The following is a 27,136-nucleotide window of genomic DNA, read 5'->3' on the forward strand; positions in this document are numbered from 1 at the left end:
AAGGATGCGGCGAGGGACTATTCATGCCCAGACCCGCGTCAGGTCCTGAAGCTCCAATTACGGGCGCTAACGTGCCCCGTGGGGTAGCTGTGGAGAGCGGTATGCAGAACAAAACAGAAGTCGACTTTAGGTATTGGGACAACACGTACGACTCCATTTCCGACGTGCGCGCCCTTCTGTGCCTCGGGAAATCGCCAAGGGCTGAGTCTAGAACGGCCTTTGGCTAAGCGATCTGTACGATACCAAATACGTACATGAACATTGGTGGAAACTCTGCTGTGTCAAGGTTGTCAACAACGCCCTGCGACAGTCATGACAGCCTCGTCTGATCCTTCATGGACATGAAGACAAGTAAGGCGCAGGGCGTAAAGTCGGACAGCCAACTGATGTGGAAGGATCAGCTGCGTCTAATAAGGCAGCATAACTGACTATTCCATTGCTGCTAAAGACGCGGTGGAGCATCCTCGAGTTCATACTGCGATCGCAAAGATGTTCCCCTCTAAGAATTAGTTTACTAATAAATAACTATAAAAAAATTATATAATAAATTAAATATAGTTTTATAAATAACTTTATAAAGTACTATTAAATAAAAAGTACTTTATTATTATATTTTAGATACTATATAGTAGTAAGTAGCTATACTTATACTACTATTTATACTACCTAAATTAATACGTAGTTACTTTATTACTATACTAAAAAGATATTTTAAGTAGCTATAATTATTTACTAGTATTTATAAATAAATATACTAAAAAATCTTATAATAATTACTTTTATAGATAGCTCTATAGCTTTAATTTCTTAATTATCTAATATTTAGTAGATAGCTTAGAACGTAAACTAGCTTATTATATAAACGCCTACTATATAGCTATATTAGATTCTCTTTATACTATATCTTACGTATAGCTACTAATAGTTTTATTACTATTATATAGTTTTATATTTAACCTAAAGATATAATCTTATATAACTCTACTTAGCTTATTCTTACTTAAGACTACGTAAGATAGTAGTTAAAATATATAAGCTTATTAATAAGTAAGATATAAGATATAACTTCTAATAGCTAAGATATAAAAGAAATAAGCTTATCTAATTAGATAGTAATCTACCTATAAGCTAACGTATATAAAATAGTTCTAATAGATATAATATTATATATATTTTATTTTACGCTAGATATAAATATACTATTATACTTTTAATATACTTATATTCTTTATAGCGTAGCGTAGTCTATAATATTACTTTAACTAGACTTCTTTAGCTATATACTATTAATATAAATAAAGCTATTTTCTATTTCTTTATATATTACTATAGAATTTTAAAAATTAGAGTTTCTATTTACTTAGCTAAATATAAGTATAATACTAGTAGACTAGTAGTTAATAAAGTATTTAATCTACTAAATAACTAAGCTTTTAAAATAATATACTACTATAATATTAAATCTCTATATTAGCTAAGATATAAATCTAAGAGGTAATTATTAAAAAGAAATCTAAATTTAATAAATAGTATATATATAAGCTACTAAATAATAAAGCTTTATAGTTAATATACTTTTATAATAAGAACTTATTATACTAGTTAAAGTTTAAATTTAAAACTTAGTTATTAATATAAAATATAAACTAGCTAATTACTAAATATATAGCTTACTTTATAATAAAGCTTTATATATTATATCTTTTTATAATAGTATAGTTTTATATTAGTAAAGATATAAACTAAAATACTAGTTATTAATAAAAGACTTAAGCTATCTAATTACTTAATATTAAATAAACTAAATAATTAAGCTTTAGAAAAAAAAAGTTCTTAAAATAGTAAACTTTTATATTAGCTAAAATATAAGTATTTAAACTAGCTATTTATAAAAAATCTTAAATAGCTAACTTTTAGATATATAATTTACTAAGTAATAAAGCTTTATAAATAATATATACTTATAATAATAAACTTTTATATTAAATAAAAGCTAAATATAAAATCTAGTTATTTATAAAGAATTTAAGCTAGCTAATAACTAAGTATATAATAAAAAAAAAAGTAAAGCTTTAAATATAAAATATCTCTATTATAGTAAATTATTATAGTAGCTATAATATAAATCTAAAAACTAGTAATTTAAAAGAAATTTAAGATAGAAATTTACTAAATATAGAAAATATAAGATAAAAATAGTTTAGAAATATTATATTTTTAGAATAATTAGTTTTTAAACTAACTAAAGTATATATTAAAAAACTTATTATTAATATAAAATTTAAATTTAAGAAGTACTAAGTATATAATTAACTAATTAAAAAAGCTTTATATATAAGTTATTTCTAGAAAAGTATACTTTTATACTAGCTAAAATATAAATTAAAAAACTAGTTATTTATTTAAAATATAAGTTAGTAAATTACTAAACTAAAAGTTTACTATATAAAAAAAGTTTATAAGTAATATATTACTATAGTAGTAAACTATTATATTAGCTAAAGTATAACTTCTAAAACTAGTTATTAATAAGAAATCTAACTTTATAAATTATAACACTAATATTTTACTTTAAAAATTAAGTTTATAAGTAGTATATTTCTATAGTAGTAAGTTTTTATATTAGCTAAAGTAAAAATATTAAGTTTAGCTATTTTAAAAAAATCTAAGTTAGTAAACTACTAAGCTAATAGTTTAGTAAATTATTTATATTTATAAATAATATATTACTTTTATAGTAAATTTTTATAATAGCTAAAGTAGAAATTTAATATTTAGTTATATTAGAAATATCTAAGTTAGTAAACTACTAAGCTAATAATTTAGTAAACTACTAAAGTTTAGAAATAGTATATTACTATAATAATAAAGGTCTATAATAGCTAAAATAGAAATTTTTAGTTTAGTTATATTTAAAATATCTAAGCTAGTAAACTACTAAGCTAATAATCTAGTTAATAGTAATAAATTATTAATAGTATATTACTATAGTATAAAGCTTTTATAATAGCTAAAGTAAAAATTTAAAATTTAGTTATTTATAAAAAATTAAAATTAATAAATTATTATACTAATAATTTAGTAAATAGATAAAATCTATAAGTAGTATATTACTATTATAGTAAATCTTAATATTAGCTATAGTAAAAATTTAAAGTTTTATTATTTTTAAAAAGATTAAGTTAGTAAATTTTTAAGTTAATAAATTAGTAAATAGTAAAAGTTTATAAGTAGTATATTACTAAAGTAGTAAATTCTTATTAAAAGTTAAGTTAAAATTAAGATTTAAGTTATTTATACAAAATTTAAATTAGTATATTATTTAGCTAATAATTTAGAAAATAGTTAAAGTTTATAAGTAGTATATTACTATTATAGTAAATCTCTATATAAGCTAAAGTAAAAATATAAAAACTACTTATATAAAGAAATACTTAGTTAATAAATTACTAAGCTAGTAATTTACTATATTAGTACACTTTAAAACTAATTTACTTTTATAGTAGTAAATCTTTATTTTAGCTTTTAAATAAATTAAATAACTTTTATTTAATAAAAAATCTAAATTAGAAAATTATTAAGCTAAGATTTTATTTAATAAGTAGACTTTATATTTAGTTTATTTCTATAATAGTAAATCTCTAGATTAGCTAGTGCGTAAATCTAGAAACTTATCTTCCGCGAGAGATCCAAGTTGGCAAATTGCCAGGCTGACAATTTGCCGCATCCGCTGTTGTGTGTTTTTGCCAAAAAGCAGAAACCATCCTTGTCAAATTATCCCACCGGGCGATTCAACAATCGTGAGAGTACAGTGGCTGTCAAGATAAGAGCGTTGCCAGACAGTGACGTCTTTTTTCCTTTTGGGGAGAGGGACCGGAGGGTGAAAGACGATGCGCCTCGCGTCTCTAGGCTATCGCGAAGCGCGTGCAGCTTCAACTACTGAACCTGTGAGCAAAGACAAAGGTATCCCTGCTGTATACGATTGCGCGACGGCAGCCTATTTGAGATGTGTGATCTGGTAGACATCACGTTGCTTAAGAGTGCAAATCGCCAACCACCAGCAATACAACGACGCGATGAAGTAAACAATACGATTAATATCTATCAAGAACTACATCTACGTCGCAGTACCATTCCCCACCACCGTCCCATTCACACCCCCACTACTAAAGTACGCGCAATGAATCAAATACCTCGACGTCTCCGCACTAAACCCCTCCAACGCAACAGCATCAATCTTGCTCAACGAAAAAGCGCCATTATTCATCTTCGTGTAATCGCTCAGCGGGATCCTCAGCACCACCGGACTGCCGTTCATACTGCCATACGCCGCCGTCGCAACACTAAGACGCTGTATCGCCGTCTGGCCATCACAGCCAAACCCGCCGCTCTGCAACTGCACGTTGAAGCTCGCGCCCGCGCTTGCCGTGACGTTGAGAACGAGGTATTGGGACGCGGAGACGTCGGCGCAGTTCTGGAGCGAGTACCAGTATGAGCCTGATACACTGGGTTGGAGGACTAAAGCGCCGTCAGTGACGACGGGTGCGACTTCCATGGTGCCGTCGTCGCTTTGGACGTAGCCGTGGTTGTTGCGATTTGCGACGCCGGGTGTGCAGTAGTTCAGCCATGCGTCGTCGGGGCAGTTGCATGTTTGAAGGGAGGGCGTGGCTGCGACGTTGATCAGACTGATACATCCGACTTTGACGTCGACGTCGGAGGGGTTGAACGCTGAGAGCGCGACACTGTCCAGCCTGCTGGTGTTCATGCCGGAGAAGTCGGCAAAGGGGATCTGTGCGACTTGGTATGCGTCGGCGCTGGTGAATGTGACGAAGGAGGTTATGGGGACGGAGGAGGGGGGCGAGAGTGTGGTGCATTCCTCGTCTGTCTTCCAGCGCATCGTGACGCGGAATGTGGTGCCTGCGGGAGCGGCGACGGAGAGCTGGATGCCCGTTGCGTTTAGCGTGTTCGCGTTGTAGCATCCGCTGTTGTCGAATTGGGAGTACCAGTATGAGCCGCTTGTAGAACCCAAGACGAGCGAGCCGTCGCTGTCGACAGAGTATGAAGCGAGAGATCCTTCGTCGGTCATCTGGCCGAGCAGTCGGTTGACGCGCGGGACTTCGGGCACGAATGTGCAAGTGTTCAGAATGGTACCTGAGCAGAGCGCGCAACCGGGGCTATCCGCCGGTCCTGTGAAGACCAGGGAGTGGATGCGATACATCGATCCAGGGGAATTGAAGTTCGTCATAACGAACGACTGAAGGTATTCCTGGTTGAAGGTAGCTGGGAAGCGAGAGAATGGAATCGTAAGCTGTGTCGACGCGGCGTTGAATGTGATAGGAACATAAGACGTGACTACATTGGTACCGCAACCATCGGTTCCGTATCTGAAACCGATATTGGCGGTCGCGTCTTGCGGGCCTGAGACAGTGAGGATTATCGCGTCGTAAGAGCTGTTCACCGCTCTGCATTCGGAAGGCTTTGCGAGCAGTGAGTAGAAGTAGGATGTCGTGTCTTTGGGTACAAGGTCGACGTATCCGCGGCTAGTCTGCTTGTAGGATTGCATCGTTCGGTCGTCGGAGATAGCCGCACCCAAAGCGTTGGTCTGCGTCTTGAACTCATTTGGGTCACAGAAGTTCAGCACAACAAAGCCAGTCGGGGCTGGGCAACGTGGGCCGGCGCCGATTGTAGAAGGTCCGCCAAGAAGAGAGATCCATCTCATGGTGAAGTTGCTGGCAGATGAACCGCCGTTGGGCGTGAAGTTACGTAGTGTAATGCGGCTGACGGAGTCGGTGTTGATACCCGAGAATGCCGTGAGTGGAATGGTGATGTTGGAGAAGTTATCCTGGCCTAAGGTGGCGTAAGACCTCGTATTGACAGTGGTAGTCTTGCCATCGCCAGAGCTAATCACCACATCGAAAGAGCCGCCAGGTGGACCGCGCGCGTTCAAAGAGACACCAGTGTAAGCAGTAGCGTTCAAGGTAGCTCCATCGACCATGGTATCCGTGTAGAAGAATGAGTCTGAGCTCGACGGCAGCAACTGCATTCTTCCCAGCTCGGAAAGCTTCGCGAAAGTCATCGAGTTGTTGTAGTCGGTCTGACCAAAGATGTTGTTGATACCAGTGATCCACCGATCAACATTCTGGAATGACTCGATCGCTAGGCCTGGGGTACGGTCCTCTCCTGGTGCTGTTACACATCGCTTCTGGATCTTGAGGTTGTCGATGTAGATGGGTGTCTGTGCTGGCGAGATGTTTCCGATGCGTATTCCGCGGACATGCTTCATCTCTTGTCCCTTGAAGTCGGCTAACGGAATGGTGACAGTATGGTTCGAGCCATCGGCAGGGGCGTATCTGGTAACGTCCAAGTATGTTGCACTTGGCTGCTCGAAGTTGCATCCAGTGTCGTACGAAACGAGCTGCACGTAGAAGGTACTTCCTTGAGGAGCGACCATATCGAAGTACAAATGAGTGTAGACGGTGGCGTCGAAACAGAAGCGCGAGATCTCAGTGTAGTACGAGTTGACGCCACTGTTCGTGGTCGCGGTAAGCTGCAAGGTACCATCGACGTTGTTCGACGAAAGACCAGTAGCAGCGGTCTGCAACAAGAGCAGATTGACGTTGTTGCTGCCAAAGTAGAGTTCGAGGAAGTCGTCAATCATGACATCCCATGCTATGCACTCCGTATCTCCAATCGGCTTTGGCGTAAAGTCAGGGCATGTAGAGGCGGTTGCGTTGCTGGCCCCGACAGCGAAATTGAGGGTGTAAAGTCCCTTCGCCGTGTTTCGCAGTACGACCGCGTTCGTGGTCTTGTCGTAGGAGGGTTGCTGGCAGACCGAGAGAGAGCCTGAGGCAGACTGTATAGCGTAGTTTCGTGGGACCTGCAGGGTAAGTCCTTCCGTACGGCCGTCCAAGCGGACTGTCATCACCGCAGATGAGTTGTCCGCTGCTGTGATGTCGACAACGGCGCGGTCTCGGTTGGTCCACCAGTTGGCCATGCCCGTCTGGTTGAAGAACACTGCATAAGGACGCACCCTATCGTGGAGAGCGCGCTGGATCTGAATCTTATCGAAAAGGGCGTCGGAAGGATGAATCAAGATGTTGTAGTGCCCGCCATACCGTGCCATCTTCTCAATGTACTTGATCTGGTTCGCAAAGTCTGAGCCCGGGAAGTCCGCGCTGCTCATATTGCCGTCACCATCAGACCACTGGAGTGGAAACTCGTAGTAAGGAAGCTCCTGGAACGACTCGCGGTTATGCGTGACCTGGAAAGGAAGGTGGGTGAGATGAGAGTTGCCTGCGCATGACGAGCCACCAATGATGCCGTTGGCGACGCAATGCGTGGCTTGGTATTTACTCCACGCAAGATTACCAGGACGGTAGGTCGTCATGTTGTAGCCTGTCTTGAACTCATCGTGGAGTATGTGTCGGATCAACCAAGCACTCACACGGACCTCTCCAGATGCGGAAGCACCTGATGTGTAGAAAGAGAGTCCACTGGTACCTCCCTTAGTGCAGACCTCTCCATTCGTGGGTGTGCCATCAGCATTGGGTCCGCACTGGTGAATGACCGGGTAATAACCGGCATCAGTTCCTTCGATGAACCGTTCCTGAAGCGTGCCGTAGTCGAAGCCCGCCGCATTGGGCGAGTGACTGACAGTGTGGCTACCAAAGTCGATAAACGGGTTTCCATCTGGGGCCGTTCGGAACCCACTGATCTGGTAGATGTAAGGGACGCCATACTGGAAGTACGCGGTCTCGTAAGCATCGGTGATGTACTTGGTATGAAGGTTCAAGTTGCCCGCGGCACCTCGATCTTGTGCAGCAGCCGCAATACCCTGGCCGTGTGGATAAGAGACGTAGGTGTCGATGTCCCAGGTAGTAGTGAAAGCGAGTCCTTTGTTGTACGGAACAGACCACAGGCTTACGAAATGAGGACTGGTGGTGACAATGTTCTTGATGACGCGGGTTCCAATGTCATATCCAGGGTAGTAGTGTCCGTCGTACCATGGTGAATATCCGCCGGCTTCGGCTTGGGCCTGAATATACAGGTATCCCAGGTCCATACCGAAGCTGTATACGTATCCACTGGCGCCCGACGGCTGGTGCTTGACGATTGCTGCGCTTGTAGCGGATGTATCTGCGCTGTCGACACCATCATTACGGACCAAGTATTTGCCGAGCGTTTGAGAGCCGTTAATAGGTGTATAGCCAACATTGATCAGGCCAGTCTCGGTGTAGTTCTCAAAGAATGGCATGTTGACATCGTAGTACTCGGTAAAGTCGAAACCTTGGAGAGCTTGCGTCGGTGTCTCAGAATTCGTCAACTGCAGGACGGATCTGGCACCGCTCGTGTCTACGGTGGACGCAGAAACACCAGCCAGAGCCTGAAGAGCGGTAGGTACTTGGTTCATGAAGATGAGCCTTCCACCCTTCGCCACGAAGGAGGTCAAGGTCGTGACATCCGCAGAGCTCGGGCTGTAGCTCACGCTCGGAGAGGTGTAGATGAGTAGATTCCGGCATTGTGACGAGATGTTGAGCGACTGGATGACCTTGACTTGCAAACCGACTGTTTTGAGAGATAGTGCCAATGGAAGCCTGGATTGGTGTTAACTATTGTATATGCGTGTGTCTGGTGAGACGGGATTTACCAATTGGGGTCTGCTTTATAGCTCGGTAGAAAGATGTTCAACCCAGAGTCCGGTCCAGCTGCATGTCTATCAATGTCAAGTTAGTAAAGAGACACTATACCATGCGTTTGATCTTCTTACCTTGATTGCGATGGTACAGTGGCTGGCTGGCTATCTTCACCCAAATCTGGACTCGCACCCCCAGGCTGCGTGAGCTTGTAAATATCCGGTGAGCTGAAAGCCTGACATATCTGCAGTATAGCAAACAACGGCAGAAGAAAGAATGAACGCATACTTGATGCTTCCCTTGGAAAGAGAGGGGTAAAAGTTCTTAGAAGAACGTAACGAAGAACAGAAAGAGCAGAACCCGACCTTTTGGTCAACTTCCCAAGAGTATAAACCCACTAGAAGCACGGGAGAAATCGCCTTATCCGAGCCCGAATACCCAAATTGCTAGCCATGCTGGTCTAAGGCCGCAAACTTCATCAGGGCGCGAAATCTGGGAGAAATTCGTCAACCTATCCACTTAGGGTCGTTCTAGCAGGGCACCAACAGGCGACTACGGCACCATGATCGCCGGTACCTGCGCTATTAGCATGCATCTAGGGTAGGAACTCGTGTTCATTGAGTTTGGCGTGGGCCCCGAAGTCCGCACAGACGCTGCATCTCCATAAATAACGAGTTCTTCTTGTAGGCCGAGGCGCCGGTTTCAGATTTGGCAGCGGGAGCGACGATGATGCGTCGAGGCGTCATGGCGAAGAGGCGAACACGATTGGTTTGGTCGTGATTGAGATACCCTTAGTGAAGAAAAGGAGAGGGCTGGGTAGAGAGTATTGACTGCCTGAGTAGCGCTTACTAGCACCGATGCGTACTTACGTCATTTTGGAACCTTCGCGCCCGAAAAAGGAAGTAACAGGCCTGGTTCCTGCTACATGTCCATACGAACAAATCTCGAGATACGAGGTAGTTGCACTCGCTGCATTGCCACAGTCTAGCTGGAAGTCGAGAAGCTATGTCGAGGATGAAACGAGGGTACCGCTTCGGCTCAGCCGGCTTCCCGTTTTTTCACGGGGGTCCAGGCCCGTGGATACGACCGGGACTTTGGAAGCTGCGCAGAAGACAATGTCTCGAACGCAATCCGGCGGCATTCCCGCGTGGGTACTCATCAGTCATTATTGCTGGCAGGCCGGGTCGTCGTCCCAGGTCTGCATGCTTTTCGGTACCTACCTAGGTACCTGCCAGGGTACCCGTCGACCGAAGAAGTCGAGTCAAATATGTCAGGCAGCGAACTCAATGTCAAATCACTACCCAAACAATATACAACCTTTGATTTTGAGAAAAGTCAACATTAAGGTGTTCACGTCAGCACCAAACCTTGAAAGGTTATGTGCGGATGATTCTACACGTGACTCCTGCCAATGCCAAGCCGCCAACCGCCCTGCCTCGCGTGCCCGTCGCGTGTCCCGCTGTAACATCCTGCCGACCCAGCAGTCGATACAACCCCACCACCGCATTGCAGTAGCCATGTGGTACTGCAGCGTCGTCCCAATTGTTCGATTTTATTGACTGGCACGCACACTACGAACCTCAATCGCTCCTTCCTGATGTATCGAAAGTGCAACGCGCATACCTGCACCTAGCCACGACCAAACCGATGACGAACCTATCGGTCCTCCCAGCCACCAACGCCTTGCTTCGAAAGCATGAGACGTGCGCACGCGCATTATACACTGTAGACCAAGGCGATGGAGTACACACGGGTTGTATGGATTGGAACGATACTTGCCGGTGCTGCACGCGCTCCAGAGCTGGATGCCGAAGCACCAGATTGCTCCGTATCCTGCTTCGTGCCCTGCGTACTACGTAGCTGAGTCATTATACTTTCTATGTTCGGAGCCTAGGTACATGCTCGGATCCTTAGAGACGCCGACTCAATCCTCAGATCCTGATGCTAACGTAGATCTGCCGATGCGCGCTCGTGAAAGTATCTCCTCGGTGGAACGCAAGGTCACTAGCCCGACGAACCCTCTTCCTGACGATTACTATACAAAGAGCATTACATTACTACACTTACTACACTAACGCGCCTACGGCTTACTCAACTGCTCCTTCCTAAAAAACTTAAAGAACCCCAACGGAACCACCAACTGCGCCGCCAACCCAATCCAGAACCACGGCTTCCCCAACCCCGCCACCACTCCGGCTGAGAAATCCGGAAAAACATCCCCAGGCCCATTCGCATTGGGAGCCGTCGCCTTCGCCAGCATCGTAACGAGCGTACCGAGAATCTGGGCTAGGACAAGTGACACGGCGATGTGGATCCTAGTCAAGGTCTGCAGGAGCATCATACCAAACCCAACACCCTGAATCGCGTCGAGAAGCCCAAGCCAGAGCCACAGACTGCGACCGGCGAGCGCGCCGGCAACGGGACCGCCCGGCATCCAGGGGACCCAGTTGCCGATGCCGGAGACGCCCCAGAGCATTTGGGCCCAGCGGGGTGCGCCGAGGCCGATGGCGAAGATGGGGAGGAACCAGGAGTGGCTGCCGCTTAGCTTGGCGAAGAGGAAGAGGAAGGCGGCCCAGATTACAACGAAGAAGGCCAGGACGAGTAGGCCGATCGCCCACTGTGGTGCTGCGTGGGAAGACCAGAGGTATGCCCAGCTGCGTCCGTAGGGTGTGCTCAGGAAATAGTTTTGCAGGATGATCATGACGAAGAACCAGCCTACGAGCTTTCGTCGGAGGAGTGTTTTGTAGAAGGAGGGGATTTTGCCTGGGGACTGGTGGTAGTATGATGGTAGGGATGTGATGAGGAGAGCTCCGATGGTGAACATCAAACCGGCTATTGGAAGCGTGATCATTGCGGCCTTGGGCGAAGAGGTAAGCGCATTGCTCGCGTCCGAATTTGCGAGCGTGCTTCCCCAGTAGAAGAGTGCTGTGATGTAGAGTTGCTGCGTTCCCTGGATCATGCAAGCGCGGAAGATCCAGGATTTGATCGGCGCACCACCTAGATACGTCAGCACGAACAATACTTGTCGAGAAGAGAATTTAGAGCTTACCTTCATCACCAAAATTCAGCGCGAAAAATATCGACCCACTAGCCGAAGCAGAAACATACAGCCCAGTCGCAACATTCTGCACCCAATCCCTCGCCACTCCAAACTCCGCGAACGGTGCAACACCCACAAACAAGAAAGCAGCACCATAGACCGCGAAAGGCGTGGAGAGGACGAATTTGGAAGGCAGCGTACGGAACATGACCCACCAGACACACGACATGACGATGAAGATCGCACCAACAACATACAGTTTCTCCGGACCCTGGCCCTGAGGACCAGTCAGAAGAGTAATCTGATACGAGTTCGCCGCCATGATCTGCCCGAGCGCGAGAAGAATAGAGTAAATGGGCCAATCGCCAATTCGCGTCTGTAGCCAGCGCTTCAGCAGCGACGGGCGCTGATAATTCGCACCGAGAAGGAATTCGTCCACCTCACCCGAGGGCCGTGGCGAAGCTTCTTCGCTGTCATTCTCGCTTTCTTGCATGGACGGCGACTGGTAGTGCGAGTAACTCGAACTCCGACTACCGTTACTGTGCAGACTCTCCCGGGGCCACGCAGGACGCGGACTGATACCCAGACCCGCTCGGCTGTCTTGAGAACGCGCTCGGTCACCGCGACCCAGTCTCTCTGCGCGCATCCGCTTGAACCATTCCTTCTCGCTGTCGACGAGGAATTGCTCGACGCAGAGGTCGTTTTCGGATGTCTTGCCGCTGAGGGTGCTGAGCATGGCTTCGAATTTGGTGTAGTATACGCCCGTCTTGTCTTCGAATGTTGGATCCACTTTCTGTAGGCTGAAATCGGTTGTACTGGCGTTCTTGATGGTGCTTAGATCGAGAGCAGAAGAGCGGTTTCGTCGGTGGTGCGATGACCGCACGCGCATGGGGAGGCTACTTGGGTCGAGGAGACCACTTGTGGGTGGCGATCTTATCAGCATGTCGTCGGTCTCGTCCTCTGCAAGCGGGCTGCGGGATCTGCCACGTCCCCGATAACTCGTGTCGATAGGCGGCGAATCTAGTCCGTACGCACCGGCAGTGTTGCCTTCGAGAGCTGCTACGGCGAGCCGGCGCTCAGACTCACGGTAGTCAGCTTCTGCTTGCTCGCGGCTGATGAACATTTCCTGGTCGTGCAGAGACCCCTGGCTCGACGTTATCGCGCCTTCTGGGTCATACTCATGGATGTCTGGTGTTCTTGACGGCGAGCGCCGCTTGTGCACCTGTGTGATGGCATCACCAGAGGGATTCATCCTTGTTTCGTGCCCCGGTCCAGAACGGACACCGAGCGAGAGACCGCGACGAAGTGTTGTGGAGTAGTTTTCAGGGTCATGCACTTCGGCGTCGTTCTCAACAGGCGTTTCCTCATAATTCGATAGCCTGTCAGTACTGACAGCGCGAGACTGAGGAGGAAAGAAGCTTTCATCAGGGAACTGCAGCGAGGTCTGCGAAGCCGCAGCCCGCGACCGCGGACGGAAGATACCCTTGGATGCCGAGTCCTTCTTCTCGTTGTGGATCTTAATGGCAGTCTGCTGGAGGGTGTTGAGATCTTCCACCCACTTCGCAACCGGAAAGCGTTGTTTTGCGGATCTTGCTCTCATGATCGCCCTTGTCTCGGTCTTGGACTCCAGGGCGTCTTCGATGGCAGACTTGAACTGGTGCAGCATGTGTTTGGTGGTTGTCGATTCGACCGTAAACCACCATCCAGGCATCTGGCCAAGACCGCCGACGCGAGCACCCACACCAAGCGCTCCTTTCCTACCGAATTCGACAGCGACTAGACCGAAGGGCTCATCGCGAGATGGAATCAGGGCGAACTCAGCGCCCGTGAAGATGAAAGGCGGGAGGGCGGTAAACTCTGGCTTGGAGAACACGCGCCTTGGGTACTTCTCCATCATCTTTCCAAGCTTGAGAGCTGCGAACTTTCCGTAAAGGTCGATGACAGGACCTATGCAGATGAGCTGCACGTTCGAGTGCTTTTCGAGGACAGCGGGGAAGACGTCGGCGATAAGGTCAACACCCTTTTGATTACTCCACCGACCAACAAACACAAAAAGCTCAGCCTTAGGATCTTCCTCCAGCCCAGCCCACTGCTGAGCCTGGATCCTCAAATCCCCACGACTAGCCTCACACGCCGGATCGACAACGATATTCTCATTCTCCTTTTCAGGTTCCCAAGGAGCGGTGTCACTCGGATCAGGATTCGGTAGTCTGCCAACTTCCTTCAGACCCCAGAAGATAGGGTAGCGAGCGTAAGAACGTTTGCCATACTTGTTTGAGACACCGACGGCGCCAAAACCACGTTGATGGATGCGGAGGTAGCTTGCGCCAGCGTGCAAAAGGTTGAAGACTTCGCCGAATTGGACGTACTTTTCGACGACTGAAGGCTCGAGATTGTATACGCGGCAGACTTCGTCGCGTTCCTTTGGTGTACGCATCGGCCACAGTCCTTGGAACTCTGCGTTGTGTAGGGAGAGGGCGCAAGGTATCGTTCGTCCCTTGGACAGCAAATACAACGGCGCCGCGGCGCCATGGTAATCGTTGATGTGGTACAGATCGATAGGAAACCTCTCGATGGTCAGAGCGATGCAGGCGTTCCAAGCGCTGTAATACACAGCCGAGTCCAGATCATCCATACGGGGTGGGTAGGGCTCGGTTTTGGATTGTTGTCGAAAGATCGGCGCATCCAACAACACGTACGTGATGTTGTTGAGCTTGTGATACTGGACTTGGATCTCGTACTCAGTATCGAGAATGGTCACCGTCATGGGCTCCGCTGGTTCATCGATAGGGTAGTCCACCCCGCCGACACATGGAACGACCCAAATCAAGTCTTGATGAGGCAAGTTCTTTCCCATGAGCTGCGCCATAACACCCAATCCACCGATCTTGATTTTGATTGCCCAGTCCTCGATGTCGTATTCCATGGTAGCGATAAGAATCATTGGCCTCTTCTTACTGGCGCCAAACTTACCGATAGCCGCAGCCGGCATAGGAGACGAGTCTCGCGACCTTGGAAAGCCGAGTCGCGGTGTAGATCGTTTCAGCTCGACGACATCGTCAGACTGGATACTTTCGAACTTGTGCCCGCGGCGCCAAAAGGCCAGAGATGCGAAGAAAGCGAGACCTTGTGCGCTCACACCCGTCTGGTTGAACTTGACACCATAGAAGGCGCCCTTGTAGATCCAGATACTGACTGCAGCTGTCAACACGGGTAGAGACCAGAGAAGAGCGAACATGATCAGTTGTATGAAGCGATTGCCTGTGTAGACAAGCTTGTATGCCAGGGTAGCATCATCGATCTCAACGCGATACGCCAGGTATGGTCGAGGTGGCAGAACAGACATATTGAGCACGTTCTTCGCGAGAGAGTCCGGAGGAAGTCGGTCTAGAACGCCGTCGTTGTCAACGTCGCCAAAGACGAAGCCCGCGTCAGGTTTACCGCCGGGATTCATGCCCCAGACGTTGACTTGGGCCACCGAAGGCCATTCGGTCATGATGTGTAGCTTCCACTTCCCGTCTTTGCCAAGGTCGAATGAGCTGTCGATACCAGCATCGAATCCAAATTGGTTGTACGGCCCGTGAGCAAAGAGATGGGGAAAGCGTCTTGGTTGGCCCTTGTAGTTCGTGTCCGTGTGCTGGATGTGATCGCTACTTCCAGTCACGCGGTTCCAGTATTGAAGAATGACGTGCTCGCCCTCCCATCTTTGACGATTGGTACCGGACCAAGGTTGTGTTTGGAGGTCGCTGCTACCGCCTTTATAGTCTTCCCATTGGCTCCAGGTTGATCCCCAGTTCGTAGAATATCGCCATTTGTTAGCGCCTGGGGCGACGTGCGACACGTGTAAGCCCTTGGCGTCCTTCTTGAGTGTGCCGGTAGTGTAGTTTGCGATACGAGGGAAGGCCATGGGGTTGTTCTTAGCTCCGATCCGGATCATGAAGCGATCGTTGGCATTCGTAAAGCGCTCTCCATCCTTGGTAGTGGCGTTCTTGACGGTGACAGTGTGAATGCCGTGAGAGACATCCTTCAGAGTCGCTTTCCAGCTCCATTTGGAGATGGAGCCACCGACAAGATTCGATACTAGCGACGAGATATCAGCACAGTCGACAGTGTCTTCGTCAACTGTTGCAGAGAAGTCATTCTCGGTATCAGATGTAATGACGAGGTCCTTGGTAATCCCATCGCAATCCATCGCTTCGGAGAATTGCAACTCAATGTCAAGTGAATCCCTGTCTCCCGCCCCTTTCGTCGACTCGATTTGGGCATCATGGCCTGGCGAGAACTTCGTGATGACGGGAATAGGATCTAGCCAGTTGGCCTTTGGCACATACGCCCGGAAGTCATACGCCTTCATATCGAGCTCGTCGACGCAACCGTTGAACTCCTCTGAGCCGTCGATGCCTAAGGCGGTAGAGCTGTTCCCGAGTTTGATCTCATCGTACGGAGCGAACAGGTTTTTGACTGTCGTTCCAGCGTCAAATGCGGATATGAATGCCTTATCCTTGTCTTTGCAGTCGAACTTGTAGCTGACATCGCGATCCTCGTTGGAGTAGACGAGCCAGATTTGCGATGATCCAGTCCCTTCGGTCAGGTTTTGTACATCCGGATACTGATTCCTCATGACACTCCACATCCCGAACTCCGATTTTGTTCCATTTGAGCCTGGTAGCTGTACCAAGCGAGTCTGGTTCGAGAGCGATTGTAGAAAGTAACCGTCGTTGAGGACAGGATACTGGGTACGGCGGTGATACATATTCTTGATGATGTTGTGAACAGGATGCGAAGGATCTCGGTGATCTTGGCTAACGGTGTCGTCGTTGCAGCCATCGAGTACCGCTTCGAGTGGCATGTCGTAGTATTGCGAGCTGCCGAGGCGGTAGCAACCGTGGTTTTGCCACCCTTGTGCTGAAGAGATCGGCTGTCGACCGAAGATGTAGTTGGCAGCAGTGCTGTCAAGGATGTAGAAAGCCTGTTCCTCACCCCAGAGAAGTTTTGGAATACCAGGCATGTGGATCGTTGTGACAAAAAGGCCAAGCAACATTCTCTCGGTGCCTTGCTTGATGGCGGGCCAACGGAAGACATCCTGATGATGTTAGTACTTATCGTAGGAGTGGTGCAGAGATTCTGGAGAGAGCCCACCTGGTTCGTGACTCCATACATGTGTCGCGGATCAAATTCCCCACTCTCGGCATTGACGAAGTCGTTAGTGGTGAGAATTGTATTCCAAGCATTGACAAAGTTGACGGGAACATCGTATCCTGCTTCCAGATTGCCGTCTAATCCAAGAAAGCGAGTCAGCGATCGATATGTGCTGTAATGAAACGCAGCGCCATCCAACGCCTGTTTGCCATGTGCACGCAGGAAATACTTGTCATCCGAGTTGTTCGTCAGCGTGACGGCTTGAGTGATGTTGTCGGGGACTTGGTCAGGTTGTCTCCCGCGACCAAGGTAGATGGAAGCAAAGTTGTTGCCTCCTGTGATCTCGCCTGGCATGAAGAAGTTGTTCTTCCCATACTTCCGCGCGCATTGTCGGACGAAGTCGCCAAACTCAGCTTGAGCTTCGACCGTGACTTGTGTAGCTTTGTCGAATCGGAAGCCATCGATATCCAGCATCGCTATTGTGATGCACGAAAAGTGTTCGATCTTTTCTCGGACTGAAGGTACCCATTCTCGTAAACGGTCTTGGACGGATGCAAACTTGGATAGCTGGCGCTGCCAGTCGGGAAATACACCGAACGCTTCCGTATCGCCATACTGCGAGAGGTAGATCGTTAGTACAACTACTCTGCTCCTCGCTATCAAGTTGCGTAACATACCTGATCAAACTCGCTGTCATAGCACCCGACAAGCCTGCTAAACGTCTTATCCGAATCCTTCAACACCGGTTGCCCTGACTCGTTCCAGAAGTTGGGGTATGCGCATGTGCCGTTGTAATTGTTCCCGAACGAGAAGTCTAGATACTGGCGGCTCGACTTCCACTGCACTTTGTGTTCTTCCGGACGAAACGGTGCTGTCTCGTTGAGGAAACCCTCGAAGCCAAGAAGGTCACCCATGCTACACACGCGATTAGCTAGGGTGATCGGGTGTCACTTGTGCTACGTACGTCGACATTGTGTGATCCAGTATCACATACATCCCCCGCTTGTGGATGGCGTCAACAGCTGCTCGCCATGCTGCGATATCTCCGTAATGCTTGTCGAGAAGCGTCAAGTCTAGCGGCGAGTACGAGTCTGCCTTCCATGGGTTGTTGATGAAGGGCGAGCCTGCGATGTAAATGCCCTGAACGTCTCAGCTCGAAGTTCATGAAACAGCAGACTTGCTTACCTTGATACCTAGTCCTTGAATATAGTCCAAGCTATCTACCAACCCCACCAAATCACCTCCATGTCTCAACTGATTACTCTGCGAGTCTTTTTCGTACACCGTCCCGTTGATATCATCATTCGTCGGGTCGCCGTTGACAAATCTATCCAGAAACAGTGTGTAGAATGGGAATCGCCAATTCTTTGGTGATGGGTGGAATGTGTGGTCTTTCCATTCGCCTGAGTAGTCGAGGGGCTCTATAGCTGCTTCATTCTCATTAAGATTGTACCCAACAAATGCTTTGTCGAACCTCAAGCAAGAGACGACGGAAACCAGAACTAGCTGCAAGAGCGTGAAATGCAGCATGTTGAACGAAAACGCTAGGAGAGGAGTTTAGAGACGGATGCAGCCGTAAGCGGCGCCATTCGGAGACCTTTATCTCGATGACCACGAGGGCTTAAGGAACAGCCTTGCGCACATCGGCGAAGGACAGAGCGGTGTTTGACAAACTGCACGCCTCGACTCGCTAACGCCAGCCAGATACCGCAGTAAGTGCAGTTGTTGGAAACCAAAAATAGCGGTCGCGACATATCGTCTGAGTACATCGGTCCCGCTCTTGATCACCGCATGAGACAGAGCTCAGCCATCGGCGTGGCTCTGGCATGTGCATCGTCTCAGATCCTACTGGTCGGTTACCGAACGTTACAGCGGTCTGCTATGGTAAGACAGTTGCATTGCTGATGATTGCCGTCATCATCTGATGGAAACCTCAGACTAGTTTGCAGTGAGACTCCTCAAGAAGGTGGTGTGATGGACAAATGTCAGAACGTAAAGCTGCAGAAGGGAAGTGTAACAGATGGCTTAAGGCTGAGATGGCTGCTATCGGTTGGCCGAGAAGTGAGTGAGGTTGCACAAAGATAAGCGGCGTAAGATGCTTATTGGGACGGGGAAAGTCAGACACCGCCGACGTTGCACATGCTGGCTTGTCAGCAACGGCTTAAATTACAGCTGAAGCAGATAGACCTGGAACTCTGGCCAGTAGCTGAAAGCTTGCATGAAACCTGCCGCATCCTTTAGCTTCAGCCGTGGCAACATTCCTCATTCGCGAGTGCGGGCAAACAACTTCCGAGGGATTGAAGGCGGGCGCCGGTGCGACGATGTTGAGGCTGAGAATTGCGCTCGTCGCTCACTAATCGAGTTCGAATATATAGAATTGGCGAAAAACAAAGCATGGTACGATGAGGGTATCCTGCCCTGGTACTGCGACGGCGCATAGGAAATGCCGGTGAGGGGAGCCTAGGATGAGATGAGAGTAGCAACTGGCGGGCAGCCTGCAGCAAGCCATCACAGCCTTCGCAATCAATGCGATACCTAAACCTTTTCGTTTCTTCCGATATGAGCGATGGTAACACGAGATACTGGATGTGTTTCGGATGAAAGCAGTTGGAGGCCGCTGGTGTTGGAAGGAGCCGGTTGCAGTCGGGCCGACTCTCGTCGCACTCAACCTGCCTGGTCGCTGCCTGCTGCTGCCTGGATGATCACCACGCCCGCCTTGGCATGGTATGAGTATATGTCAACCAGCACCACACATGTAGAATGTAGTATTATCGTAGATAAAATCAAACGATGGCTACCACAACAGCTCCAGAACTCAGACGTTCAAAGCGCAAACTGGACGAGCAAGCCGCCAACCCAGTTCCCAACACCCACAATGCGCCAGCGCCCAAGAAACGTGCGCGTAAAGCCATCACATCCATACAAACCCGCCCAGTCTACACCACCCTACCGCCCTTCCTCGCCCTCCCACGAGAGCTGCGAGATGAAATCTACAAGCACGTCCTAGAATCAGACAACACATCAACGCTCAAACCCGGGGCCCTTAACATCGTCACACGCTGCAACCTCGCCGGAGTAAACAGACAGATCTGCGACGAGTACATCGATGCCGTCCTCTTCCACGCACCCGTCATAACGACCACAGTGCGCAACCACAACTTCGCACCCGTCGTCACGTTCCTAAACCGGCTGTCGCAGGCCCAGCTGAAGAAGCTGAGCAACGATGGACTTGAGGTCGCGGGGGCATACGACAGTCATGCGGTGCCGATGCGCAAGATACGTATTATTCTGTCGTATACCGCTGGTGCGAAGGATAGCCATGCGCAACTGAATCGCTGGCTGGACAGGTTCGATAATCCTGATAAGAGGGGTTTGGGGATTGAGTTCGAGTACGAGGGTGATGGGTCGTGGCATAAGGGAGGGTATAAACAGAGACCTAGGCCACGGGTTGGTGCAAGTACACGGTGGATAGCAGAAGCGCAAAAGGTTAGAGATGGCGGTCGTAGTCGAAGAGGGAAGGGGTACGTAGGTTATGGGCGGAGGTGCTGAAGGTCAAAGGACTTCTCATATCGGGTTGCGTGGACGCGGTGCTGTGTGAGCTGGAGCGTGAGATGTTGAAGAACATCTTTCTCACGTGATCGTATGAAAGGCAACTGCCCGCATCCAGACCGCCTGCATCTAGATCCCCAATCCTATGAGCAAGAGCCGCGAAGACCATAAGATCCCGGGTAAATGGTAAAGACATCCTACAGCCGGCATGCATATTGGCAGTCGCGAGCCAGCAGTTGCGGCAGGCACGGAACATTTTCGCGATTTTGCAATATATTCATACCATCTTGCGCTCCCTCCTGATTGGCCCAAACACAAGAAAACTCCCTTCGTTAACCAAAAGATTAATATATGTAGGGCGGGCGAAGAGTCTAGATCGAGGCCCACGTCCGGCGAAGTCCACGTGCAGTCTTTCTCGCCTGGGCCAGGTACCGACATACATATGGGAAAAAGGAGTGTGCATGTCGCAGAGGCCCCCTTTTGTGTTGTTTTGCGGCGAAAGCGAAAGGGATGTTGTGGCACGGTCGCGGGGGGACCCGAAGACCTGTTTCGCGAGGTGAAGGACGATTTAACGCACGTCATCTTGGGGCGCGCCTTCGGATGCTGCGACGATGATGGACATACCCGCGGACCGCGCATATGTAATTGTTGTTTATCGCAGATCCAGCACCCACCGAACAGCGTTTTCGCAGAATCTAGACTTGCGAGCATTTACATTTACCGCAGCCCGGAGCTAGTGTTGAGTACATATACGAGTATGCAGTCGCCCTTCCAGCTTCTACCATCGACTACTGCACACGCGGTGTGGTCACCGACAGAGTTTGGAGCTAGCGCCTGTCGCGTATAGTCATCGCGAGTTTTGACAGTTTGGTGGCGTGTGTCGCGCCGGTTTTGGGTCGCGTTCATGTTCTCGCTTGGTGCAGGCTGGGGCGAAAGTATGTATAAGTGTTCTGCGTTATCGCTCAACTTGCATCAAGGCTTGGTTGAGGTAACTTGCGGGTAAAGCGGCGCATACACGAGGCTCGTGGCATTTGTGTAGGTACTGTAGCACCTAAACTCCGGATGTCCCGAGCTAGCCTGTTAGACGAGACGCCCGCTTGTCGCCGCCCCAGCGCGACATAGATTAATCTCGTGGTTTCTGCCACGAGGGCGCGCACGCGGGGAACCGGAGTGCCATGTCGTACGCAATATGTAAATTGATGAGGGACAGTTTGAGAACCTGGGCTAGCGACTTTGCTAGGATGGCTGACCTTGGCGGGGTTTAGTAGATTGATGGGCAGAAGTAATTACTGTTTAAGAGCCGGGCTCGTCGATCTGGGCTGGTATCGTGTTGTGCGCTTTGTATTACTTACTTTTTGGTGCTGTTGTTTGTGTCGATCAAATACCTGGCTTTCGGGACTCTTCCATCGCTTTTGAGGTTATTCGCTCAATTCTACATTTGGCATCTGCAGGTTGTGCTTGAGACATCATGAAACTCTCAGCTATCATCGCGGTTGTGGCGGCGTCGGTTGCGCTTGCATCGCCCGCTGCAGTACGTCCTTCCATCCTCTCCTTCCATCTTCTCCTCCCATCTCCCACCTCCCCCGTCTAACCACCAAAACAGGTCAGTCTCAATCGATCCGTCAAAGAGATCAGGAACGCAGATGGAACTACCGCAGCGGTTTCTTGCATCGAGTGTCCTTGCGATGGCTTTCTTGGGATATGCAAATGCGTATGTTATTGACGATTGAAGAAATGATAATGAGGATGGGGATAAGGCTGATGAAGACAGATTCCGAATGGATGCTGCTGCATTACTTGAGCATGAAGGGAGTTGAGGGGGTTGAGGGGGTTGAGGGGGTTGGGGGTCTTGTGCATCATCGGCGTTGAGAATCACTATATACAACATGGTGGAACTGTTTTACAAGTACAGGAAGTGAGGATGATGGCTGAGCGGAAAAGACCACACGATGGTGGTTGCGAAAAGTCATGAGATGCCACAGATAACAGCTAGGAAAAAGGGGGATGCTCGCGCATAGTATAGATTCCTTCATCCATCAAAAGCATCGACCAGACTCACCTTTCCCAATCTCATCTCGGCCCTCCTGCTTCAACATTCTTCTCCGCCTCCTCCCTCTCCTCCTCCGCCCTAACCCACCTCCGAAACCCAATCGTCATAATCCCACCAATAGCCACCTGAAACGCCTGAAAAATAATCGCCGGAATCTGCATCTTACTCTGATCCACGGGATCAATATTAATATACATAACGCTCGTAAGCGGGACCACCATCGCCAGCGCCTTAGCCGGACAGCAATAGCAACAAGCAATCACATCTTTCTTCGGGAGCCACATAGTAGCCGCTACAAAACAGATGGCCAGCCAGATGAAGTAGAGCGCAATGGTGATGAAGACGATGAAAATGATATTGGAGGGTTTGACGGCTGAGAAGGCGCCCGAGGAGAAGGCTTGATCGAAGGTTTGCCATACCATTGTGAGGAGGGCGATGGAGGATAGCTTCAGCAACTTCCACTCGAAGAACACCTTTTTTGTGAGCGCGGGGAAGAGGCGTTGGACGATTTGGCCCAGCAGCATGGGCAGGAAGAGGGAGAGGCCCAGTTGCATAAAGACGCGCTGGTATATGCCCGCGTAGCCAGAACCGCGTTGCAGGACTTTGCTGTACCAGGATCCGGTTGAGAGGTACATTTGCAGGATTATCGGTGTGAGGAAGGGACACAGGAACTGGCCGATTACCGATTGCACGACTGTGAGTGCTGCGTTGCCGTGGGCTTGTCGCGTCATGACAACATTACTAGACATCGTCGTCGGGGCACTCCCAACGAAAAGAAACCCGATCAGGAGCCATGGATCCATGAAATCGCGGTTCCGGGCACATAGGCTTACGATGGCGAAGGTGGCTGCGGAACAGACAAGATAGCATTGGAGTTGCACGAAGATGTGCAGTTTCCAGCGCATGTAGTTGGCGAGCATGACGCGGGTGTCTAGGGTACAGCCGTTGATGAAGAAGATGATGGATACGGCGAGGTAGGTGATTACGGTTCGTTTTGTGCGTTGCTGCGTGGCTGGGACTTGGACTTGGGAGGATATGAGGACAACGGAGGCCATGGCGAGGAGGAACCATTGGTCTTTGATGAACCATTTTAGGACTTCGAGGGCTTTTGCGCGTTTGGGTGACTTCTTCTTTACTGTTGACTTGTTTCCTGCTCTTGTGTCGGATGTCTCAGCTTCGGGGGGCTCACTAGCTTTTTGGGAGGCGAGAAGTGGTGGTCCAGTGTTGATTGAATCCATGTTCGTCGCTTCTGTAATGCGCTCTTCTGCTATCGTTCCTTTGTTGCCTTCCATAGACGACCGGCTTGATGGTGTCGCCGCTGTCCCCATCTCGATTTCGTCATGTTTGTCCATTGAAGCGACCATTCAATGTGTCCATAGATAATCAGTCACAACACTCAATCTTGCATGCACGCGTCTTGGCCTCGAGATATGTGACTCTTCGGTAATACAACGGGCCTAATCATGTAGCCGATTTAGCGCATGCCGACGCGGGAAGTCTACCCCAATGACGCGCGGGCGGGTGAACCCGGGTTCCTGCCATCATCACCTTCTTCAAGCGACAATCCTGCATCACGAGGCAGTGCTGACGGTGAGTCGGTTGTCTATCTTCCCAGAAGTTAGAGGGTGAAAGATGGCAGACGACGGGCAATGAGGCGGCCCGGTTAGTCAGCCTGAACAAAGGCATCATCCCCGCCATTCATCGCGGCGTGGCACGGCGCATACAGTACAGTACACCACGCCGCCTTTCGCTCCCACAGCATCACCACCACCCAGGCTTCCAGCCACCCGTCACTCGCTTCCCTCTCCCAATGACCGCCTCTCATCCCTCCGCTACCGATGCCGACATCGACTCCGCCCGCAAACTCATCTGGGCATCCGTCTACCGCACCCTCCTCCGCCACGCCCACCCCGACGCGCGCTTCAACCACGACTACATGTCCTTCACCCCCGACTTCCGCAACTCCTCGTCCGCAATCGACCGCCTCGTCTCACTACCATGCTACAAGTCCGCCGCCACTATCCTCATCACCCCCGACAACAGCCTCGAGCAACTACGATACCGGGCCCTGAAAGACGGGAAGAAAGTGCTCGTCGCCACATACCGACTGCGCAGGGGATTCGTGCTGTTACATCCCGGCCGGATAGCGGAGACGAAATACGAAATCGCGGCGTGTCTAGACGGCATGGAGAAGCCTGGGATAGGGCGTTCGGTGTCGCTGGCGCAGATGCGTGATGAAGGGCTCCGGATAGACCTATGCGTAACGGGCGGTCTGGTGTTCAACGCGCAGGGCGTAACGATCTGGGAAGGGCATAATCTATTCGAGATACAATATGCGATGTTATCGGACCTAGGTGTTTTACACCCTTCGACACCCGTTGTGGCGCTTGCGCATGGCTGTCAGGTCGTTGATGAGGCGGCGCTGGGCGTGGACAAGGTAACAGTATCTCCGACGAGGAAGGGAGAGGTACAGTGTGATTTTGTTGTTACACCGGATAAGTTGTATGAGATTGAGGGTGCGGTTAAGCCTAGCAATGGTGTGGACTTTGACGCGATAGATCCCGAGGGTGTGGAGAATATTCCGCCACTGCAGGAGTTGAGGGGGATTAGGATGATGGAGGGGATTATGCGGAAGGAGGGGTTTGTTTCTGAGAAGGCTGGTGAGGAGGGGGAGGGGAAGATGAGTGAGGAGGAGCAGATGGGTATCAGTATAGTCGAGAAGCTGATGCAGAGTTATAGGGCGTAGAAAATGAAGATTATGATGATGAATATACGTGCGAGGTAGGTCCACAAGACACTTGGAAGGGATTATATTATTAGGCTATAAGACTGCCTGTAGAAGACAAAGCGGAAGCAATGTACACGCTCCGAGGCGGATGTGAATATCAAACGCCACCGCAATGAATAAAGCCACATGCCACTTTCCTCCATATTTTGCTTGTGAGGACTCCCCCTTTCAAGCACATATAGTTTATACCCTCTCCTTCCAGCACTCCACCCCCGTAACCCTCCCCACCTTCCCCCCATCAACCAAAACCCTCTCCCCACCCATCCTCACAACCACCCCTTCACTGCCCCACCCCAACCTCGCTTTACACACCACATCCACATCATCCCTCTCTACTGCCCCTCCCTGCAGATCCGTACCCTTCTCTACCCCGAGTATCTCGATGGCCTGGACGTGTTCTGGCCGTGTGCTGAGATCGAGGGAGACATCGATGGGAAGGTGTATCGACCATGCGTTGTTGGATGTTGATGTGGATATTTGTGGGTTTTGGGATGAGCCGAGTGTGTAATGTGAGGGCGAGCCGATGAGGGAGAGAGTAACGAGAGGTAGGGCTTCTGAGTGTTTAGGCGAGGGTAGTGGGGAGGCGGATGTAAAGGCGATGAGGCCTGCGATCGAGAGAACGGTCTGCATGTTGTGCTGTGTTGGTGCGCGTGTAGTCGCGAGTTGACGTGTCGCTGTAAGCCGGTTTCGTAGTCCGTTTGTATGCGTTGTTGATTACTACTCGGTCCGAAGATGTCCGTGATATGGTACGTAGCACACAGCGTGCGCCGTCCGACCTCGCACTCACCTTCTCATATACAATCCCATTCAACCACGCCGCAAAGTCTCCACTGTGCGCGAAACATACTACCAGTGGCACAGCCGTCCTCCAGCGGTTGCATAATCTCAATCCACCAAAGGGAAACACCTACGCCACAGCCGCTGTCACCCACACGGCATTCCTTCGGCGGTGCAATGCGGAGAATTGTCTGGCGACGTGGTTGGGGCGGCTGCGGGACGTAGCCGCTAGGATTTTCCGGGGGCCTTCGTGTTGGTGAGTGGGCGGGCGCGTCGTGCCTTGATGTGCGCCCGAGACTGTGCCGCATTGGCGCATGCTATGTACATATGCGTGATATGCATTCGCATGCATGCATAAGAAAAAGCAAATTGCTTATCTTGGGAAAAGGAGGGCGGAGGATGCGAAGAAGCAAACTTGGAGGTTATCGCATGGACTTGCTACTCCAAGAAGCGAATGCTTGTGTGTGTTGTGCTATCTGGAGATAAGAAAGTGATGATGTGCTGCAAAAGCAAGGTGGTGATCTTGGTGGGCACATATCAATGCCCTGCCCGGAAAGAAGGGGATATCTCACTGCAGTTCGGCCGTAACAGCAATGCAACAGTGCATCCCGATCCCCTTCGGAGTGGGTGTACTTGGATTGGAGGGTGATGATGGTCATGTTATGCTTCTTGTGTAGACCATTTGTTCGTGTGTGTACGGAGGATGGATACCTCGTTCTGGTACAGCTTACAAGATCGGCAGTTCATTTGATGATGGGTTGCCGTGTCTTGTTCGGGTTGTGATATTCGCCTCCTGATTTAGCAGCCGTGGCAGCTGCATCAGAAATCGCATTCGGACTAGACGGCGGCTCGGCCTCCAACATGTCCGCATGTTGAATGTTGCCCTTATTCCAGTGTCTCGACAGCGTTTGTTGCAGTACATCACCTGCCTGCTTCGGTTGTTAGGCCTCTAGCAAACATTTAATGAGTCCCTGGTTCGAAGGCATGATGTCCGCCATCGTGTACACGGATAACACGACGTCGGACATAAGCGCGAACTAGACACCAAACCCGCAAGTTCATCCGTTACCAGCAGGTACCGACTCACATTTTAACCAAAGTTTGTTGCCATGACTGAACCTTGCGAGCGTCGTCCAGAAATGATCAAGATTTTCACTCAA

General features: G+C 49.1%; 5 protein-coding genes across 5 annotated transcripts; 2 read left to right on the plus strand and 3 right to left on the minus strand.

Moving 5' to 3' along the window:
• Positions 1 to 4,117: 4,117 nt before the first annotated feature.
• On the minus strand, positions 4,118 to 8,919 carry J4E79_011199 (uncharacterized protein; the record flags this gene model as incomplete). Its single annotated transcript, XM_049360030.1, has 3 exons — positions 4,118 to 8,594; positions 8,648 to 8,713; positions 8,768 to 8,919. The coding sequence occupies 3 exons, from the start codon at positions 8,917 to 8,919 to the stop codon at positions 4,118 to 4,120; spliced, it is 4,695 nt and encodes a 1,564-aa protein (XP_049205544.1).
• Positions 8,920 to 10,713: 1,794 nt separating this feature from the next.
• Positions 10,714 to 18,342, minus strand: J4E79_011200 (uncharacterized protein; the record flags this gene model as incomplete). Its single annotated transcript, XM_049360031.1, has 6 exons — positions 10,714 to 11,630; positions 11,683 to 16,756; positions 16,813 to 17,427; positions 17,490 to 17,727; positions 17,807 to 17,952; positions 17,998 to 18,342. 6 exons carry the CDS (start codon positions 18,340 to 18,342, stop codon positions 10,714 to 10,716), a joined length of 7,335 nt encoding a protein of 2,444 aa, XP_049205545.1.
• A 1,260-nt stretch (positions 18,343 to 19,602) lies between these two features.
• J4E79_011201 (uncharacterized protein) lies at positions 19,603 to 20,361 on the plus strand (the record flags this gene model as incomplete). The annotated part of the gene is made up of 1 exon (XM_049360032.1): positions 19,603 to 20,361. One exon carries the CDS (start codon positions 19,603 to 19,605, stop codon positions 20,359 to 20,361), a length of 759 nt encoding a protein of 252 aa, XP_049205546.1.
• Positions 20,362 to 22,431: 2,070 nt separating this feature from the next.
• On the minus strand, positions 22,432 to 23,703 carry J4E79_011202 (uncharacterized protein; the record flags this gene model as incomplete). Its single annotated transcript, XM_049360033.1, has 1 exon — positions 22,432 to 23,703. The coding sequence occupies one exon, from the start codon at positions 23,701 to 23,703 to the stop codon at positions 22,432 to 22,434; it is 1,272 nt and encodes a 423-aa protein (XP_049205547.1).
• Positions 23,704 to 24,221: 518 nt separating this feature from the next.
• On the plus strand, positions 24,222 to 25,157 carry J4E79_011203 (uncharacterized protein; the record flags this gene model as incomplete). Its single annotated transcript, XM_049360034.1, has 1 exon — positions 24,222 to 25,157. One exon carries the CDS (start codon positions 24,222 to 24,224, stop codon positions 25,155 to 25,157), a length of 936 nt encoding a protein of 311 aa, XP_049205548.1.
• Positions 25,158 to 27,136: the final 1,979 nt, after the last annotated feature.

Source organism: Alternaria viburni (assembly GCF_023758015.1).
Source record: "Alternaria viburni strain BMP 2772 chromosome Unknown scaffold_38, whole genome shotgun sequence".
In the NCBI taxonomy this organism is placed as follows: domain Eukaryota; kingdom Fungi; phylum Ascomycota; class Dothideomycetes; order Pleosporales; family Pleosporaceae; genus Alternaria; species Alternaria viburni.